Consider the following 20253-nt stretch of genomic DNA (forward strand, 5'->3'; position numbering starts at 1 on the left):
CATGCACACCAAGGGAAAAAAACGTAACACAGAAAGTAGGAAAAAAATTAAACTGTTAATTTTAGCAGAAAGATATAGCCCACAGCTCTGAAGCTGTTTGTTAATAACTTTTATTCTTAAGCAAAACTATTGTAATGTAAGAAAGTTCAAGTATCGCTAAATCATGACCCAATGTAAATATAGACTGCAGGGCATTTTTTTTTTTTTTACTAAAAATTGCTTAATAAAATTCGACAGCACAAACACTATATGTACCAAGCTTTTGATATGGAGCAGTAGTCCAGCTAAAGAACAATTATGACATTTAGCCAAATCTTGCATAGAAGTGGTCAAAATATATTGCACCTCAGAACCAAAATATAATCTAAATATTTCTATTGTTGTAAAGGTAATTTTGCAATAAAGGTTTTCTTTGTGTCTGTTTGGGAGGGTTTGTTTACCCCTCGGTGGGGATGTACATAGGTTGATACCTCAAAAGTGGAAAAAAGAAAGAGAAAATGTATTTTTATATATATATCTATATATATGTATATATATATAAAAATTAAACATGGACAGTGGCATAAGCCAGAAGCCATTCTATTTAATTTTGTAGTCCTTTGTTATTTACAAAAAGGCATGCCAATAAAATAAAATGGTATATTACAGTATTTATAATATTCTTTTAAAAAGTTCAACCACACTTTTTCGGCTTTTGCTGTTGTTGTGCTGTTTACAATGTTGCCTGTACATCTGCATGTCATTTTTTCATTTAAATATTATACACATTGTAGGAGTAAGTGGGGATAAGACTAACAGGAGAGAAATGTTTTGTTCTTTGCGATGTCTGGTGCAGTAGAATTTTTCCACTGATGTCATGATAGCTACCCTATGCATTTTAAAAAGTCCAACTTGGCACAGATGTCTATCAAATGACTTGCTTTCTACGTGACCTTTGTAGCAGGCATCTAGGTTGCTATAAAATCAAGCCTCTGCCCTTTTACCTAAAAGGCGTTGCTATCTTTTCTGCTTTCTTGTTTTGCTTTTTGAATATTTCAAGTGATTTTTTTTTTGCCTTTTATAGATACAATTTATTTGGTCCACATTCAAACAGCTTGCTTCCTTTTGTCACATTCAATACGCTTCCTTTACAGCCCAGCATTCTGTACAATTAGGGTAGTTCTACATCTTCCTTAAGCTGCAGATGGAACAAGTCTTGGCTTTGATGCAATGCAACCTTTGGCCCATCAGGAAAAAACAAAACAAAACCCTAGTCTCCAAACCTGTGTCCTTCTAAGAGAGAGTTAAGAGAGAAAGAGAGAAGAAACAAAGAACTGAATTCACAGTGATGAGACTTGTTCAGTGGCAATGATGTAATGGGACATTTCAAAAAAAACTGAGATTCCCAGGTATGAAACACAAAACTTAAAGAGAGGGGTTTTTTTTTGGGGGGAGGGGGTTGTGAGACTCCCATCAATTTAGAGTTAAGATGAGTTGAGAGGTAGCTCTTCATCCCTATCTGAATTTGGAGGACTGTTAAAAATTATGACTGCATAACCACATGAGATGAAATGAGAAGATGGTGGAAGGCACACAACATTTATGACACTTTTTTCCTCTCAGCTCTGCGCTCATGTCACACTGCTACTTTTGCTTGTCAGAAGTAAGTTGCTCTACTTCATGGTTATTTTTTAAAAAATCGGGTTGTTTTTTTTTTGGTTTGCTGTTAGTTAAAAAAATAAAAGTGGCGGCTAGCAAAGCAAATGATAACCATGCCGCATCAGGACGCAAGCTGCAGGAAATCTAGCAATGGAAGAACAATTAAGTAGAGGCCACTTTTCAAGGAGTCAGCTTGTGCCCCATTATTAGGTTGCTTGCATCCTATCACCCCAAAAGAATGCAACAATTTGCATGGAAATATGGCACACAGGGGCTGTAGCCCCCACCCCAGTCATATCTCCCTAAGGCCCTTATAAGATTGCTTTAGATAACTGCTCAAAATTGCACCTTTAAAAGATCAGGTGTTGTTTCCTGTAGCACTTATCTCTAACAGAAGGGGGGGGGAGTGTCCACACTGCAGAATGGAGGCTGAAGAGTAATCATAAATATTGCGGGATACAGAACTGCTGGATGGGTTTTCTTGAAGGCCTAAAGTTCTCTTTGACAGTGACACTGTATTAGAAACCATTTTTGTATGGTCTTCCCATCAGATGGGGTTTAGAGCAGCATTTTCGGGTTTTTGTTCTCTGTGTTTCTTAAAAGTGCAAAATACATTTATATATATGGGTGCCATGAAGGTTGTAAAACAGACACACAAACAACTTTTCAATGGCTGGTTTCACTTTTGGTTTTTTTCCCTACTGGAAGGTGTATGAAAAGTTTAAGAACTGGTACCTTGGTGAAGGGCATCTAAGAGTATCTCTCCCAATACAGTGTGCCGTAGTCAGTGGAGTGCCTTGAACATATGGCTTAACGCACGGCCTGGACAGCATATTGAGTGTCTTGTGGTTTTATGATTCCTCATGCATGATTCCTGATCAGAGCATGCCGTCATGCAAATCATTTCTATGCATTGAAACGAGCACAATTTTATTTTATTTTTGGAACCAGCCTGAGTGAGTTTCGCAGGCTGAAAACACCTGATTGCCCCCATCTCCCAAACCATGGTGAAGCCCATAGAATAAAGAAGTATGCAGATAATAAATACCAAAGAAACAATGACGATTAAATGGCATGGGCTATGTGTGTCGTTTCATTTCAGCTTTTTGTTGTTGTTGTTGCTTGATTGAATTTACTTTTTTCTCCTTGTTCTAATTTTTTTTTTTGCTGCTTAAACTAAATATCAGGTATGAAAATCTAGTTCTGCTTGAACAAACAAACCCTTCCAAATGTTTTTTTTCTCCTGGGTTTCCTTTCAATAAAATGAGAAAAAATAAAAATCCGTTTTGGCTGCTTTGGAGAAAAATATGAATCCAAAAGCATGTGTGTTTTATTTTGCTTGCTTGTCCTAAGTTGCATTGACTGATGTGGAACATGCAGTATCCACCTGCCCAAACAGTATAAAATCCTTTTTTTTTGCCATTGTATTGTTTCCTGTTTTTGTTTTTTAAATATATTTGTCTAGATGGGTCCTTTAAACAGGTGGTAGATCACTGCTTTGAGATGCAACATGGTCACACAGTAAGCAGACTATGTTTGGTATAAGATCTTCAGGTAAAGTGTCTCCACAGCTGTTCGCTATTGTTATATATTTATCAGGAAGTTTGTAAACAATCTTTTCCGCTCACAAGTTTTCTACAGTTATTATTAGCACGGATCATCTCAACACTTGGGTTCCCTGACATCTTTTTGTCTTTTTGCCCTTTCCTGTCTCCCTTCTTCAGCCCGTTGTTTCTCTTTTTCGGGCTTAGTTACACTGTCATAGGATGGAAGGGATGCTGTGGACGGGGTGCCTTCTTTTTTCTCTCTGTTTGTCCCCCCATTTTCCATCTTATTGGAGACATTCTTTCGGCAAATAAATCCCCTCCTTACTAAGCGGGCCCTGTAAGCCCTTTGGATAACCAATGCAGAGACTTCTTCCTGCTTACGCCGTAGTGTGGTCGTGATAGGCTCATAAGACACTTTGGAAGGATTAGAAGCCACAAACCTCTCTTCCATCTGCTGCCTCAGGATGTCTAGTTCACCACTATCACCCAATACACGTTTGGTGAAGGCAAATAGGATGTCCAAGCAGTGGATCCTGTCCCCGCTCACCATCGGCAAGTCCATGGCGATGAGTTCAATGGTGTTGGGCTTAGGGACACGGAGAGGATGCTCCAAAGCATCGGCAAAGTCTGCCAATTTGCAGTACTCTATGAACTGTGTGGCATCAGGGTCAAACTTCTCCCAGATCTCATAGAACGTCTCAAAGTCATCTTCACTCAGTGGGTCAGCACTTTCCTCTGTAGCCACACTGAAGTTCTCCAGAATGATGGCAATGTACATGTTTACCACAATCAGAAAGGAGATGATGATGTAGCTGACAAAGAAAAAGATCCCCACTGAAGGATTCCCACAGTCACCTTTGAAGCCACTCCCAGGATGCTCCTTGTCCAAATCACAATCTGGAGGCCGGTTCAGGATGGGCAAAAGCAAGCCGTCCCACCCAGCTGAGGTAGTGATTTGGAACAAGCAAATCATACTATTGCCGAAAGTCTCAAAGTTGAACATGTCATCAATGCCAGCCTCGTGCTTGACATAGGCAAAGTTCGACATTCCGAAGATGGAAAAAATGAACATAACTAGGAAAAGCAGGAGGCCAATGTTGAACAAGGCAGGCAAAGACATCATTAAGGCAAAAAGCAGGGTGCGGATCCCTTTGGCTCCTTTGATCAGGCGCAGGATACGGCCAATACGGGCCAGGCGGATGACTCTGAAGAGAGTAGGTGACACGAAGTATTTCTCTATGATTTCAGCCAAGAACATGCCTTAAACAAGATTGGGAGGAAAAAACAGTGTTACAACTACATAGCTAAGTCTACTTTCAAGTCTTCTTGTATACTTTTTCTAGAGGCATGCAATGTTTGTTCACCAAGGTTGGAGAAAATGTACTAGAACAGACAGGCCAATGCTCACATCAGCACTGGCAGACTCCATGAACGTATGTCTTTTAATATCTGAGCCTTAAAAAAAGCACCCATCAACCTAATAAGTAAATTTCTCTTTACAATGGCCATGCACCCTTAGGAAAAAAATCATCATGAAATTATAGGCAGTGCCACTATGCCTAGTCAAAAAATAGCACAAACTCTAGCTCACAGTCTGTCTGCTTTGTGTTGTGCTGGTTTAGGGCCAAACTAGACATTGTATTTTCCTCATTCTTTTCAGCTGAAAGTAGGTTTGAGAAATTATGAATTTTAGATCCAGTATACAGTAGTGGTTAGACTGTTGGACTAGTAGCAGGGAGACCTCAGTTCAAATCCCTGGGTAATGTGAGTGATACTGGGCCAGTCACTCTCTCTCAGGATTATCTGCCTCAAAGTATTATTGCGTGAATAACAACAACTGAGGAGGCACCAAATGCACCGCTCTGGGCTCCTTGGAGAAAGGGTAGTATAAAAGCAACCCCCCTCCCCATTCTTTGATTTGTTGCCTCTGAAGGTTGTTTCTGGATAAGTTATTGTTATTATTATTATTACTATAATTATTATTATTTGAATTTCTAAACCGCCCTCCCCTGAAGGGCTCAGAAATCATAAAATGGGTATGATCTAGCCGATTTTTAAGCATTTTAAGACATATCAGTTGCCATTGGACATGGGAATTTTGAATTTGCTTTTTTTTTTAAAAAAAAGCTAATCAATTAATTTGTAAATTTAAATTTAAACAAATCAGACAAATTTATTAGCCCTCCTTACTTCAACTGCTTTTTAAAGCTACAGAAGAAAAATACTTTCTCTATTATTGGCATTGTCTCCTAATAAAATTTACATTCAATGTGCTTGCACAATGTTTTGAGAATTTGGTTCCCTTCTAGGTACTCAGACATTCGCTCTAAGGCAGCGGTCTTCACTCCATGGGACAGGAACCTTAGGTGGGCTGCAGAGCCCCACTTTATTGGACCACAAGCCCCTGCAGAGCTGCCATTTTTTTGCTACTTTCTGAAATGACTTGCTTCAAGAGTCCACCTGTAGAAAGAGCAAGGGCTCTACTCTTCCTGCCTCTGCATGCATGCTGAGCAGAGTAGCAGGACAGCAAAGTAACAACACCCACCAGTGGAGAGAATGCTTCCAGGTCTGTAGCCCTTGGCTTGTTCCTCAGTACGGTACACCTCCTGGTGCTCAGCTTGTGTTTCATGGGCTTTCCTGGGCTCAGCACTGATGAGGTCATAACTCTGCCCCCCCCTCTGCCATAGAAATTCCTGTCATGTACTTGCAGTTTAGTGGGCCCCAGGCTGTCACCTGGGGGCTAAAGGTGGGTTCCAGGTCTGGAAAAGTTGCAGACCACTGCTGTAAAGCGCAGGCTTTCTTATCATCAGCTTGATCCATTTCACTGGAGGAGGCATATGCCATATGTACAATGGAATGTGTTCTGAAGAGTTGCACCTCTGAATTCAGGGGAGCTCTTCCATGTAAGGTAGAGCTCACTGAAGCCCCTGTGTTCACAGGCTATCTCCAGATCAGGATAAGTCACCCAGAAAAAAGTAGAAAGATGGATTGCTCTGGGACTTTAATTTCAAAGAAGTCCCAATTAAACTATAAGTCCTAATTAAGAATCTTAAAACCAATTGCATCTCATGTGGAAGTGTTGTCCTGAAATAAATAGCAAGAACGGGCTGCCTGATTTGGAAAATGCAATAAGGATTAGCAGGTGATAATCTACACTGGCCCATGATCTGTCTCTATTGATTCATAACGCAGAAGAGTTCAGATTTCAACTCTGGATGAAACTCAGTCTCAGAATCATGTTCAGTCCCCCACCCTACACATTTTGTTATGTTCTCCTCTAGGCACATGGACCTTTGTTTGATGTTCATATCACAGAAGGTATTTTGTACTCACCCACAATTGAGAGAATCACAACCACAAAATCAAAAATATTCCATCCAATAGTGAAGTAGTAGTGGCGCAAGGCAAACATTTTCAACACACACTCGCAAGTGAAAAAGATAATAAAGACAAGGTTGATCCAGTACAGGATTTCTTCCATCTGCTTGCTCTGAGTGTCAGTCTCAACCATCATGGTCACCATGTTGAGGCAGATGAGCAACATGATTACTATGTCAAATGCTTGCTGGGTGACAAAGTCAAAGACAGCTCCTTGGACTCTGTTCTGTAACACAGAATGGGAAAGTCCCACACAGTAAATGGATGTGCCTAACAGCATTACTAAGTGATGTGCCTAACGGTTCTATACATCTTGCATCGTATTTCATCTAGGGGACAGGTTCACAAGCTTTCATGACTCAAGATCTTCTTCCCAATGATCTACTTCTTTCTGTCCTGGAATACACTGTCAGTTGCAGTAGAGCACCCTGGGTAGGGATTGTCGCTTAGTGGTAGAGTGCATGCTATGCATGCAGAAGACCCCCCAGGTCCAGTCCCCTGTATCTCCAGTAAAGGGAAACACCTTTTACTTCCCAAGGCACTAGAGAGTTGTTGCCAGTCAGAGTAGGCAGTACTGAATTTCAAGGACCAGGGTAATATATGGGTCTCACATTTACAATGGAAGATGTGTGTGTGTGTGTGTACTCCTCTACCACCAGAAGGCATGTAAGCTAGCTCACAAAGTATGATTTTATTTGTGCAGGATTTTGTGTCCTATATTGGTCTGTTCTATAAAGTCCATGTACATTATAAAACTGGTCAGTTCCTGCATTTGTTCTTACCAGCACAATATCCTTTACTGCAGGATAAGGCGACTTCTGTATCCCATACTGCAGTAAAGCATTCAGGATACTGAGCTGGCAAAAAGTGAACACAGGAATTGATCAATTTTGCATCCTGTTAGGGCTCTTTCCCAAATTCCCTGTATTTAAATGTTAAGCTTAGATGAGATGCTAGGAGATCCCTAGTGACATTTAGAAGAGAAATGGCCTCAGCTGTTTGTGGCCAGTTCAGATCGGGGCCATATGGGGAAAGAGAGACACACTTTTACGCCTTAACTGTTCTACCTATTCAAACCTCACTGCACTGCCATTATGCTTGGAACCTCTAATCGTGGCTTTTTCAGCATGTCATTCATTTTCATACAAAATTTCATTTTAATGTGCATCCTTTGATAGAGCTTTGTGATTGGTTTACAGGAAACCCCTCCAGAATCACAGACAATGCATATATGCAGCCCAGACACTGGAGTCCATCCCCCATTGCCATTTTTAGTTTGCAAGTTTTATGCTAAACCCAGAGCTTCCCTGCTAGTTCCTGTTCTGGCAATTTACCCTACTGTTCTAGGGGTTACCATATTTTTGAAGATTATATATTGTTCTGTATGTTTTAATGCTTTTTATATTAATGTATTTGATACGTTAACATAGTTTCATAGTCTTCTTGTGTAACAAGCTCAATGGCTAAATTTTGGAAGTTCAACAGCCAATGGGCTTTTTGGACACTTTGCTTGAATAAACTGACTGGCACCCAAAGCTGTCCTAACATTAGGTCTTGATTTTTTGCCCCGATTTAGAGTAAACCTTCAGCACATTTAAAAAAAGGAGAATTAGACATGAAAACCTTCTTTGTGGCATCCAAATTGAGCAGACCAAGCACTAATGCATGCAATTAGACACAGCCCCTTTGATTCTGTGAAGATTACCTCAAAGAATAGGGACTGATGAAAAATGTGAAGAACCTATTTGAGGGCACAAGGAAAATGGCTTGGGCTACATCTGGAAAACTTACCAAAGGCCTAGGAATAGGCTTCTGTGGTTTCTTGGAACCCAGTTTTTTCATGGCATTGTAATATTTCTTCTGCTCCTCTGTCATGAAGATATCCTGACCTCCAAAGTAAAGGAAGGGAAAGGAAAGAAGGCTGGTTACAATCTGTTCATCAGTGCTTGAAGATGAAAGTAAAACTGAAGCAGGCAGTTTTCCTTATTGCATCTAGTAATAGCTGGAAGAAATTACAAATCCTCTTCTAAACAGGATAGGAGATATGTGACTGCATACAGGCTTACATATGAGCAGGTGAGGAGCTTTTTGCTGTGGGGCGAGGTATGCTTTCTCCCACCTTCATTCCTGTTTCAACACACATAACCAGATCTGGAGGTAAACCTGGCCGGTGCCCATTCTTCCTTCTGTTTTGTTTTGAAAGCACCTGCATAGATATCTGATTCAAATGCTGTTTGGAACTTTATTTTAGGGCTAGAGCAGGTGGTTTCTTGACTGATACGAGAGACAGCCAATCAGCACCATACATACCTCTGCTTTGAGAAAGGGGAATGCTTCATGGCAAACTAATGCAGGGATCAGCCAATCAGCATTGTACAAAGCCAGCATCTTCTTAAAGCTCCCCTCCCCCAAACCTCCGCTGATCCCGTGGTGTGATTGCATTGTAACTAAGGGCTCTCGTGCTGAAAATGTCTATTTAATTTACTTGTTGAACGTTATAGAGCTAAAGTCCATTTTAGGCATGCAAACTGTGTAGCTGTAGCTGTACAAAATGGATAAACAAAAAAGGAGATCGCACAGCAGTATAGTAGTAACAACAATGGGAAAGAGATGTGAAGCAGGACACAATAGAACTGGTAACAATGTTAATATATTGGACAGATACAATATGTGCCGTACAGACCTCAGCATTAATACAGAGTGGTTTCTAAAAGGTGTTACTGGTGGCCCATCAATAGAAATATAATTGTTACTGCAAACCTCTTTGAATACCCTGGAAGGTTCCTTCTATATTAGTAGTCTGAAGATATACAGTTTTCTCAAAACTTATGCCTTTGAAATATTTATAATAGGCAGTTCCTTCTACATTAGTAGTCTGAAGCTATACAGTTTTCTGGCACCTTATGCCTTTGAAATTCTTATAATAGTAATTTTCTTGAGGAAGATTATCGAAACAAAGTCTTCAATATCCGGATTCTTCATTGGAAAGAACTATTTTGGAAAGATGATTTTTTGGAATATTTCATTGTGTATGTATGTATTTATTTATTTATTGTTTCAACTTTTACCCCGCCCTCCCCGCCGAAGCAGGCTCAGGGCGGCTTACATAAAAACCAATAAAACAAGATACATATAAAAATACATAAAACAGAACATAAGACCGTTAATATATCAATGGCGGTACAGTATAATAAAGTGCATTCATTAACACGATCGGCGGTGGATACCAATCTAGGTAGCTTCTAGCTCTAAGTCGCCACAGGGCTTAGCTGATAAAGTGCAGCTCTTATTGAAATGCCTGCTGGAAAAGCTCCATTTTCACGGCCCTGAGGAACTGTGAGAGGTCCTACAGGGCCCTGATTTCACCAGGGAGCTTGTTCCAGCAGGTCGGAGCTGCCAGTGAAAACGCCCTGGTCCTGGTTGATGTCAGCCTGACATCCTTCGAACCAGGGAGGGCCAAGCGGTTTTGTGATCCTGATCTCAGTGCTCTCTGGGGAACATGCGGGGAGAGGCGGTCCCTCAGGTAGGCAGGTCCCTGGCCATCAGAAGATTCATATTTAGATTTCCGGTTTTCAGCGTGACGAGAATGGTCGGCTCCAGGACTTCCTCCCGTGAAGCCACCGGATCACTGGATCCTTAAGAGGAGTTCAGGGGCTCCTGAACTCCAATAAGCTCTCCAGAGAGGAGTTTATGGCAAGGGGCTTGACTTGGACCCCCTGCGAGTGGCAGCAAGTGGGTGGAAGTCCGAGATTGCCCCCAGCAAGATCTCAGTGAGCGCATCCATGGTAGCCATGGACGTGAAGTTGTGACTCCCGGGATGAGGGGGAAACAGAACATCTCAACAAAACAATACAAGAAGATAAAGCACCATGAGTAACCCTTACTGCAACAACTACTAGGAACTTTTCAATTGAACAAGCCCTTTAAATCATTTGTAAGAGGGAAAAGAAAGGGAGGGGTAGAAAATAAATTTACTGGGCTAAAGAAGATAAGGTTGATGTCTGAGAAGAAAACTGTGAAACAGACTTATAAATAAGATATTATTATACTTTGGATGACAAAACCATATTGTGGATTTTAAATCTTTGGAATATTGTAACAAGCATCAGATGCTATATGATTGAAACAGAAACCTATTTTCCCTGGAATTATAACTGAGCCATAAGGATTCATAGAAAGACATTTAATTTGGATTATAAATATCTACATCTTATTATCTGGACCATAAACTAAAATCAAGGAGAAAGAAGGAAAATTATTGAACTATTAAGCATGTATATTTAACTTTCACTACGTCCTTTCCTTATAACTCATTGTGTATACCTTTGCGGCTTGTTGAAAATTGTAGAGTATATTATGTTCTAAGGTTCTTGTAAACAACTGATAGGTCTGTATTACAACTAAGTGATAACTGTCTGCCCTGCCTGGGAACTCTCCTGTTTTTAATGCAATTGGTTAAACATATAAAATTGTGTGATTGTAGATAGTGTATTGACAAATAGCTGGAGAGATTCTCTGCTTTTAACAATATTTTAAAGTGGCTGGAGTAGAAGAAGGAAAAAATGTTCTAAAACTAATGGTTACAGATCTCCAACTTTCTTTACAAGAAACAATCACTCCAATAGTAGAAAAAGCTGTGAAAACGGCTCTGGACTCTATGCAATCTAAGCTAGATTTACTCCTACCGCAGAAGATCAGCCAGATTAAAGAACAAACTGACATGGCATACATCTTTGTGAGAGATATGGATACAGAAATTACAGATGAAGTCTGCAAGCAAAATTACATGGCCTACAGAACGAAATCAACATATACAAAAAGAAATAAAATGTTTGCAGACCTGAATCTGAGATTATATGAAAAAAATGACAAGAGATGAAATCTTTACAGCAGTAAATGAAATTTTCGTTCAGAGAGAGAAAAGTAAAGAACATATGGAGTCTCATACTATCCAAAGAACGGAATATAGGGGGCTACTTCCAGAAGCTATTTTCCTCACATACAAGGGGAAAAGACACAGAATTAAGACTTTAAAACTTAAGAGGAGAAACCAGAGAATGAAGAAGAGGATGAAATCCTACAAAAATGGTTAAATTCTCTGGATATGTGAGATTACTCATACGTTTAAGAGAAGAAGGTCAAAACCCTTTGGACAAAAGAGACTATACAATTTTTCAAGATCTTATAAATGACTGGAAAGACTACAGAGATGCTTAAGACTTTATAACTAAATTAGACTGACATATAACCAATTTGAAAGAAACAAGAACTTTATTTTAAACCAATTGCAAAATAATATATATAAAAATAAGGTGGAATATAGAAAATACATATTTAGATATTATATGAGATACTTAACTAGATACTTTAGTGATGAAATGGACCCCCCCAAACTGTGTATGTTTGTCTCATTTAAAAAAGAAAAAAGAAAAAAGAAGATTCATATTTAGAAATATTGTGCTTTATTGTGCAATGATTATATTCATGAACTGCACTTATTGTATCTGTCCAATATATTAACATTGTTACCAGTTCTATTGTGTCCTGCTTCACAGCTCTTTCCCATTGCTGTTACTGCTGTACAAAATGGAGCCACAATTAGGCAGCTCCCAGTGGCACATCCTGTGCGTGAAGCTGAAATTGTGTGCACTCGTTTGGTCAATAATCACAGAGGCAGTAGTATCACAATGGCATGTGAAATTGCTTCACATAAAGAACTTGCCAGTGTGAAGCTGCCTCCATCCAATGGAACCTTTTAAGAGACAATGCATAGGATCCAGTGATACAGCTCTGTGTGCACAAGAGGGGGCTTCCTATGGTTGGCAACCGTAGAAGAAAGTAGTCCCTTTCAGGGATTACATTTGGAATTTGATCTGCATGTTTGCCATTTTATCTGAATAAGGCACCACACATACTTTCCAGATTCAGTACTTGCTGCATGTGAATGCTCAAAAATCAGGGTTTTGTGTAGAATCTACTAAAACTGGAAAATACAATGCCGTATTCAGACAAAATAACACATATCAGGAGGATTGTGGCTACTGCACACTCATGGTATGCATGACTGTATATCCACATACTCACAGATCTCTTCTTGCCATAGTTGGCAAAAAGTCCCATATGCACAAAGGTCTGTGGATGGCAACCAGTGCCTATTCTAAGAGGAGTCAGCCAAAATTATGTTGCAAGTACAGTGAAAGTAATCACCCTTTAAAAACTGATCCCATATTTGACATTTTCTGCTCAGAAATCCAATATGTATGAAGAAATGCTATCTCATCCTGTTATTTGAAGCCTTCTGTTATATAAACTAAGAAATTTGTGCTTAAATTTGATGCCTCTCCCAATTCAGCTTACCCATAGACAGTGGGACCATCAGTCCTGCAGCAGATGCAACACCTGCAGAATGTGCAGTCAAATTGCTTTCCCCTCCTAGACCAGAATCAGTGTCAACAGTGCTATAACTACCACCACTGCCTCTGCAAGCAAGAACAGCCCATCCCCCTCCTCCTGTCTTGTTCTGTAATGGCAGCAGCATTGTCTTTTGGACACATTTCACTGTGCATGAAACCTTTAAGAGGCCAAAGGACAGTGTGAGTACAGGACAGGATCTAGAAATAAGTGTGTGCTTGATCTATGAAGGGTCATTCACTGCAGTTTCATGTAAGGATCAGGATAAGTACATCAGCCCTTGGGTAATTAAATCCCAAATCTAAATCCCAGTATCCCACAGACAATTAGAAGGTAATTCAGAAGGCACCCTGAACTTTGCATCTCAAACAAATGGGATCCCATATGCCAGACAGTGAGAAAAGTTGACCTATCTTTTTCTTTTGCTGATTGAAGTTGTCAATAATGACACCGATGAAGAGGTTCAAGGTGAAGAATGATCCAAAGATGATGAAGATGACAAAGTAGATGTACATGTAGATATTGTCCTCATACTTGGGCTGCTGTTCCACCTGTGAACACAATAGGAAAAAATTACATCTCAGAAGCTGTCGCCTTCAGGACGCTGTTCAAGCCTCAACATGATTTTGGTTTATTAACAATCTGATGGATTAGATGCGGTTGCAAAATTGTCCCTTAACCTCAGGCTCCATGGGGACCCAAAGTGTACACAAAACCTCTGCAGGAATGGGATTTGCTATTCAGTTCAGTGATGAGGGTCTCTGCAGTGCCTGGCCTTTCAAGTGTTTCATACATATAATGCAAGTCCTGCATACCCTAAGGAGCCAAACCTTTTATACCATGGGATTTTCAGTGACTTTGACCATGCAAACTAACCTGACTTGGATCTATATAATAATAAAAAGGTAACCATTGTTTTAAATCATTGTTTCATTATTTACAGCACCAGGGGTCATTTCGTAGAAAAAGAGCTAGGGGGACTCATTAGCATAACTCATTAGCATATGCCACACCCCCTGACATCACCGGAAATATGTCATAAGGCCACAGACCCCGCCCCCAACGGTCCCGGCTGCCACCACCGGCCTGCAAGAATGGGCATCTTTATCATGGAATAGGATTGTAGTCCTGCTTTTTACTTCATTGTCTTGCACACTTTCTCTGTTGTTTACAGTATACCTTGCCTTTATTTTTGCATCATTTTATTTTCTAACAGTCAAGTTTGGCCTAATCTGTGAATACGTAAATCTGCAGATTACAGTCACAATGACATAAACTAGATAGTTCTGCAAACTTGTGTGACCTTCCCCCAGGTTTACAGAAAAATCTGAAATTGTTAAAAAATTACATTGTGTGTGTGTGTGTGTGTTAAATCTTCCCTGAAACAAAAGCATTGCCTGCACACGTGCAGACAACACACCTACCTCCTGCTTTGTTGGTGCACTTTGCAGTTTCACCAACCATGGTGGTGGGGTTGCCAGGAGCCGCAGTGTACCTGGCAGCATTGCTTATGGTGTGTGTGTGTGGCTGGGAGGTGTGATGGCCGGCAGCCATGTCAGAGTGGTGGCAGGGGAGGAAGCCGCACTAGGCCTGGCAGCAGGGAAGGGAAGAAGAAAGCTAAGAGGGGGAACAGATTCCTCCAACAAGTAGCACAGGTCCCCACTTGTATACTCTAATAGCCAATTAAGCCAAGTCTGAGGATTCTTAAATCTGGACCTGTGAACAGACAAGACAGATCTTTCTACAAACATGAAAAACAGCATAAGTTTTCAGAAAAATCTGAAAAATAAATATATTGAGGGATTTAAAAGGAGCACCTGTAGCTTTAAGAAATGGGTTCTCTCAGTGGCTGTTGCTAGGCAACCACGACAGGCTTGGTTTCTATCAGTAAAATGCAGGGAGAGGGGACAGAGATAGTTTTGCCTTTGAGGAAGGACTCATTGGGGCCAGGCCTGGAAGGAACCCCCAAGCAGTTTGATATCACCCCACTTGCATGACTCACCTAGGCCTGGATGCTTGATAATTTTCAACAGCCACCATCTCATGAAAGCCAATGTGGTATAATGGTTAGACTTTCAGACTAGGACACTGAATCCCCATTCTGCCCTGGAAACTCATTGGGTTACCGTGGGCCAGTTACACATTCTCAGCCTATCTTATCTCAGAAGCAGTAATGGATTGGCCATTAAAATGTTCCCAGTGGGCTGATGGCCTCTGCCCAACCTGGGCTGGGCCAGCTGTGTGACAGGAGACCTGAGCTTGGCCTGCCCAAGCCCCATGCGAGGTGGAGGGAGAGGTGGCACCATGTCCAACTGAGGCAATGGGGAGGTTATGACCAGCCCACCCGAGGCAAGAGGGAGCCAGCCCTCACCCACCCAAGGCAATGTGGGAGGTGACACCCAGCTTGGACCATCCAAGGCAAAGCAAGAGAGGCAGTGGGGAAGTCAGTGTCTGGCCTGGCCGAGGTGAGACAGGGGAGGTGGCACCAGTCCTGGCCTGCCCAGGGTAAAGAGGGAGGTGACACCCAGCCTGCCTAAGATGAGGGGGGAAGCGATGCCCAGCCCACCCACGGTGAGGCAGGAGGCAGCACCTGGCTTGGTCTGTCCAAGGCAAGATTAGGTGGGAGGCAGCCCCCTGGCTCACCCAAGGTGCTAGGGTTGCCAGCCCCCATGTCCAGGTAGCCGATCGACTGAAGCCCTTTAATTTGCGCAGGACGGAAGGGAGAGGGGTGGCCTGGCGGGTGGTCACTCTTGGGGGTGGGGCTTGGGGGCATTACTGCCCACTGCCCAAATCCCCCCACCAGAGTGACAAGGGGAACCTGGCAACCCTACAAGGGGCTTTCAGGGAAGGGAAAAAAGAGGAAATAGTGGGGGAGGGGAAATGAGATGCCCCCACAGATCCTTGTTTTCTATTTCTGTAATCATAGTCCTATTGCACTGTTCATTGGTTGTTTTATGCTGTCTGACTACACTGTTCTATATCCTGTAACTATATCTATCCCTTCTATATCCTGAGTATCATTGTGTAAGGGTCAGGTCACACGGAAATTTAGTGCGGGCTTCGCTGCTGATCCCTTGCGCATTAAAGTTTCCTGTTCATATTGGCAAACCCGCCTCCCGCACCGAAGCCGGCTGAGTCCCGCAGTTTTCACTGTTTTTATCCGTGTTTTCTGACAACCGTTGGAACAGGTGTTTTTCTGATATCTCGCGCTTTGTATCCGCGGTTTTGGTATCTGGACAGCAATCCGCCGTGACCGCGCCACCCTCCCCCCCCTTTTTTGTGTTTCCGGTTTAAGTTATGTGCATGTGCAAACAGACACATACTTTTGTTTTTGTTCTTTTTAGTTTGTATGTACGCCCAAGTGCATGTTTAACCCCGTTTTCTTTCAAGCTGTAATTTGCCCATGCACATGGGAAGACAAACGCATGCGTAGTATTTTTTTATTTTTTAAACCCTGCACCGCCGCGGGGACGGCGCGTTGTGTGATCAGTACTTCGCGCGAGTGAAGCAGAAGACAGAGGGACCGTCTGACCACCTCCAAGTGATATAAAATGTCGCGGATAGAAGAACTGCGGGAAAACTAGCACGGTAAGAGGTCCATGTGACTGCGGCCTAAGACTGACTATAAAGCAAATGAATCAAACACACTGACAGGAGGGATATACGTTACCTTTCTAGAATCTACTGCTGCATACATTATGTCCATCCAGCCCTTAAATGTTGCCTGTGGAAGAAAGCACACATTCTTTTAGAGGGAAGTGTTTTTCCTAATAAAATACAGATGCAACAAGGAGAAATTTATAAAATATTGACAGTAATTGCTCATTTTAAGAGGTACTGTAGCATAGTAGTTAAGAGAACGCACTGTAATCTGGGGTCTTAAACAAGTCATTCTCAACTCAGCCTATATTTGGACGATAACAATAGTCTATCATACAGGCCTATTGTAAACATTACAAGAAGATGCACTATGTGACACAATGACAACTGAAAATGCTATGTACTTAAAATATTGTATATTGTTTGGCCACTCATGAGACAGAATATTCTTTAAATTTTGACATTTCTCATACTTTGTTTTTAGTTAGGTTTACCAAAGGTTTTGCATTTGTATCTGCTTTTCCCTCCCTCCAGGCAGTACAGGTAGTTTCTTCCCACCTTTCTTTTCATCCTGACAACACTGTGAGGTTGGTCGCCTAGGGCTGCCAAATCCCACCGAGGGGCGGATTTCCCCCCGCTTTGGATGTCCGATTTCCGCCCCCGCGGAATCGACCCCCGGGGGAAACCCCACCCCGGCATCCACGTCACCCGGATGTGACGTCATGACGCCGGGCACGCTGGGGGCGGGGCCACAGCCATTTGAGGGGAAAACTTTATGTTTTCCCCTCAAATGGCAGCCAAAGTCAAAGACTGCAGCAAGTATTGGACCATCAACTTAATTTCTCACAGAAGTAAAGCGATGCTCAAAATCTTACAACGATTGTTACAATATATGGAACAAGATATGCCAGATGTTCAAGCTGGATTAAGAAAAGGAAGAGGCACTAGAGATCATATCACAAAATTACGCTGATTATGTTGGTTATGAGAGAATTTCAGAAGAAAATCAGCTTGTGTTTCATGGATTACAGCAAAGCTTTTGACTGTTTGGATCATGAAAAGCTATGGCTGGTTTTAAAAGAAATGGGTGTGCCACAACTTCTGATTGTTTTGATGTGCAACTTGTACTTTGGACAAGAAGCTACTTTTAAGACAGAACATGAAGGAACAGAATGGTTTCCAATTGACAAAGGAGTCAGACAAAGATGTATTTTATTTCCATATCTGTTTAATCTATATGCAGAATGTATCATAAAGAAAGCTGGATAAATTCAATTTAAAGGGACTGCACAAGACAGCCTGAAAAACAGCTGTGCAGGAGGCCTCCCTGCCACTGTGCAGCTGTTTTTTTTGGGCTGTCTTCTGCAGTCCCTTTAAAGTTTAAAGGGATTGCAGAAGACAGCCCAAAACAGCTGTGCAGTGGGAAGCGTCTCCCTGCTATGCAGCTGTTTTTGGCCTGCCTTATGCTATTCCTTTAAAGTTTAAAGGGACTGCAAAAGACAGCCTGAAACAGCTGAGTGGCAGGGAGCTCCTCCACACTGCCCAGCTGTTTTTGCAGCTTTTGCGGGGTACAGAAAGCAGGGGATTAAATCTGCATTTTTTCATGTTCAGGTGTTTATCAACAGCAGCTGCCATCTTGTTTTTCGTTGATTCTCTCAATTTGCAAGGCACTTCTCCCACCAATCAGTTCCAATTGGATGAGTAAGAATTGCCTGGCCTGGGGAAGGTGGCTCCCAGCCCGCATGAGTCTCTCCCAGCTTGGGGACAGTGATTCCTAGCAGCCAAAAGCCAGGTGCAGGGCCCCACAGAGCTGCGACTCTGGCTGACTCCTCCTGCTACCTTCCCTCTTGCCAGGGGCAGGGCATTTTTTCATCCCAGTTTGTAGCTCTGCAAGTAGAATGGCTGGGGGCACCTTGTTTAGGGGCCCATAGAACTCGACCATTTGGTCCAATTAGTTTGAAACTTGGGGGTCTTTAGTGAAAGGCAGCACTAGCTTCCCTGCAATTTCAGTGTTGTTTGGTTGAGAAACAGCCACTCCAGGCCCTCGCCCAAGAAGAGCCTTCCCCACAGGGAATAATGGAAACTGAATAATTCTGGAATCCTGGAAAAATTCCTGAGACAGTACCAGAGAAACTGAATATAATTGAATACTGGTATTTATTCTCTTCCCAAAATCTGAATCTGAAAAATACTTTTTCCTTTTCTGGTGCACATCCCTAATGAGGGATTTTTCAGTACCTCTGGAAATCCTATTCTGTTACCACCTACCTTCTGAGATTTCATCATATATATTGCCCAAATGCTTTCCAGCCTGCCTTCCCAATCATAAAGGCCATAAATGGGCCCAAGAAATTTAAAACCAGAGCCATATTATTGATCCTGTAAAAAGCATGTATTTTTAATACAAAACCTTTATTTACAAATACCATTCTTGTATACACAATTGTATACACGAATAAGAAGCAGAGATGATCATTCATACATGGGACTATCTATCTATTAAAAAGGATTTTGCCACCCCAATAAACAAGATTTTCCCAGAATGCTATCAACAAGAGCTACTGATCCCAGAACTTCCTATTTCAAATGGGAAATGAAGATTATACAGAATATTGTCAACCTAATCCCAGTCATTTTTGTTTGGGTGAGTCGGGCTGATGAACATGTCACAAAAGATCATTAATTCACTCTGCTTATCTTCTCACTTTCTCATTTTCTAAACATGACGGATAGGCTTCATCCAGATTTTTTAGTCTAATTCATGTTTTAGAGAATAGCTTTTGAAGATATTGGACACATTTAACCCTTCCCTTTCACTACTACCACTGAAGTTGGAATACCTCTGTTTACTTATATTAAAAAACCATGGAACAATTGTATGCCATTGAAGTAATAGTCTGGGTGTCACAGTTATTTATCTCTCAGAAATGTCTACCTATTTTCTCAGTGATTTTTTTCAAACAACTTTAGACACTTGCAGGAACTTTCATATATCTCACAGGTGTCTCTTTCCTCTCCTCGCTTGGATCTCAGCTTGTTCTGCAACATCAGAGGCCAATTCTGAAATGCCCTAAAATTTCAAAATGGCTTATTGAGCAGCACAGAGCACTGCTTTTGGAAGAAGATGCCTCAGAAGAGCGAACTTTAGATCACATTCATAACATGTTATCTCAATATTTTTCTTCCTTATTATCAGTTTATTTAAACCAGTCTCCTGAGAATGCCAGGGAGTGAAAATGTGTTGTGTTAGTGACAGAAAATGTTTTAAATGAAGCGGAGAACAAAAAGGTCATCTTTTTCAGCTGCAGCATGCGATTGATAGCGATTGGGGAAAAGTACCTCCCATTCCCTTATCTCCATATAAGAAAAGACCCACCCACAGTTTAAGGTGATAGCCTAGCATCAAGCTTTCATTCCTCAGAGATGTACATACCCTTTGATGCCGTCATCCTCTACATGTACTCCATCCTCTACAAAGTGCAGCAAGAAAAATCTTACTAACTGATGATCTAAATGGGGGAAACAGCTGGCCTCCTTAAAACCAAGTCTTGGTAGGGTCTTTTCTATCACCTTGTTGAAGAAATGTTCTTCTATCTAGACCAGGGGTCTCCAACCTTTTTTGGGGGGTGTTTTTTTGTATTTTTATATATATACATATACATACATACATACATACATA

The 20253-nt window shown here is 41.5% G+C and overlaps 1 protein-coding gene across 1 annotated transcript in view; it reads right to left on the reverse strand.

Annotated features, from left to right (window-relative positions):
- Positions 1-3300: 3300 nt before the first annotated feature.
- Positions 3301-20253, reverse strand: part of LOC107116930 (sodium channel protein type 8 subunit alpha-like) — a 110086-nt gene continuing 93133 nt past the window's right edge. The window contains 5 exon segments of the mRNA XM_015418956.1: positions 3301-4445; positions 6519-6789; positions 8355-8459; positions 13388-13525; positions 16645-16698. Coding sequence (XP_015274442.1) covers positions 3301-4445; positions 6519-6789; positions 8355-8459; positions 13388-13525; positions 16645-16698 — 1713 coding nt within the window.

Source organism: Gekko japonicus, unplaced genomic scaffold (assembly GCF_001447785.1).
Source record: "Gekko japonicus isolate JY-2015 unplaced genomic scaffold, Gekko_japonicus_V1.1 scaffold2791, whole genome shotgun sequence".
NCBI classification, from domain to species: Eukaryota; Metazoa; Chordata; class Lepidosauria; order Squamata; family Gekkonidae; genus Gekko; species Gekko japonicus.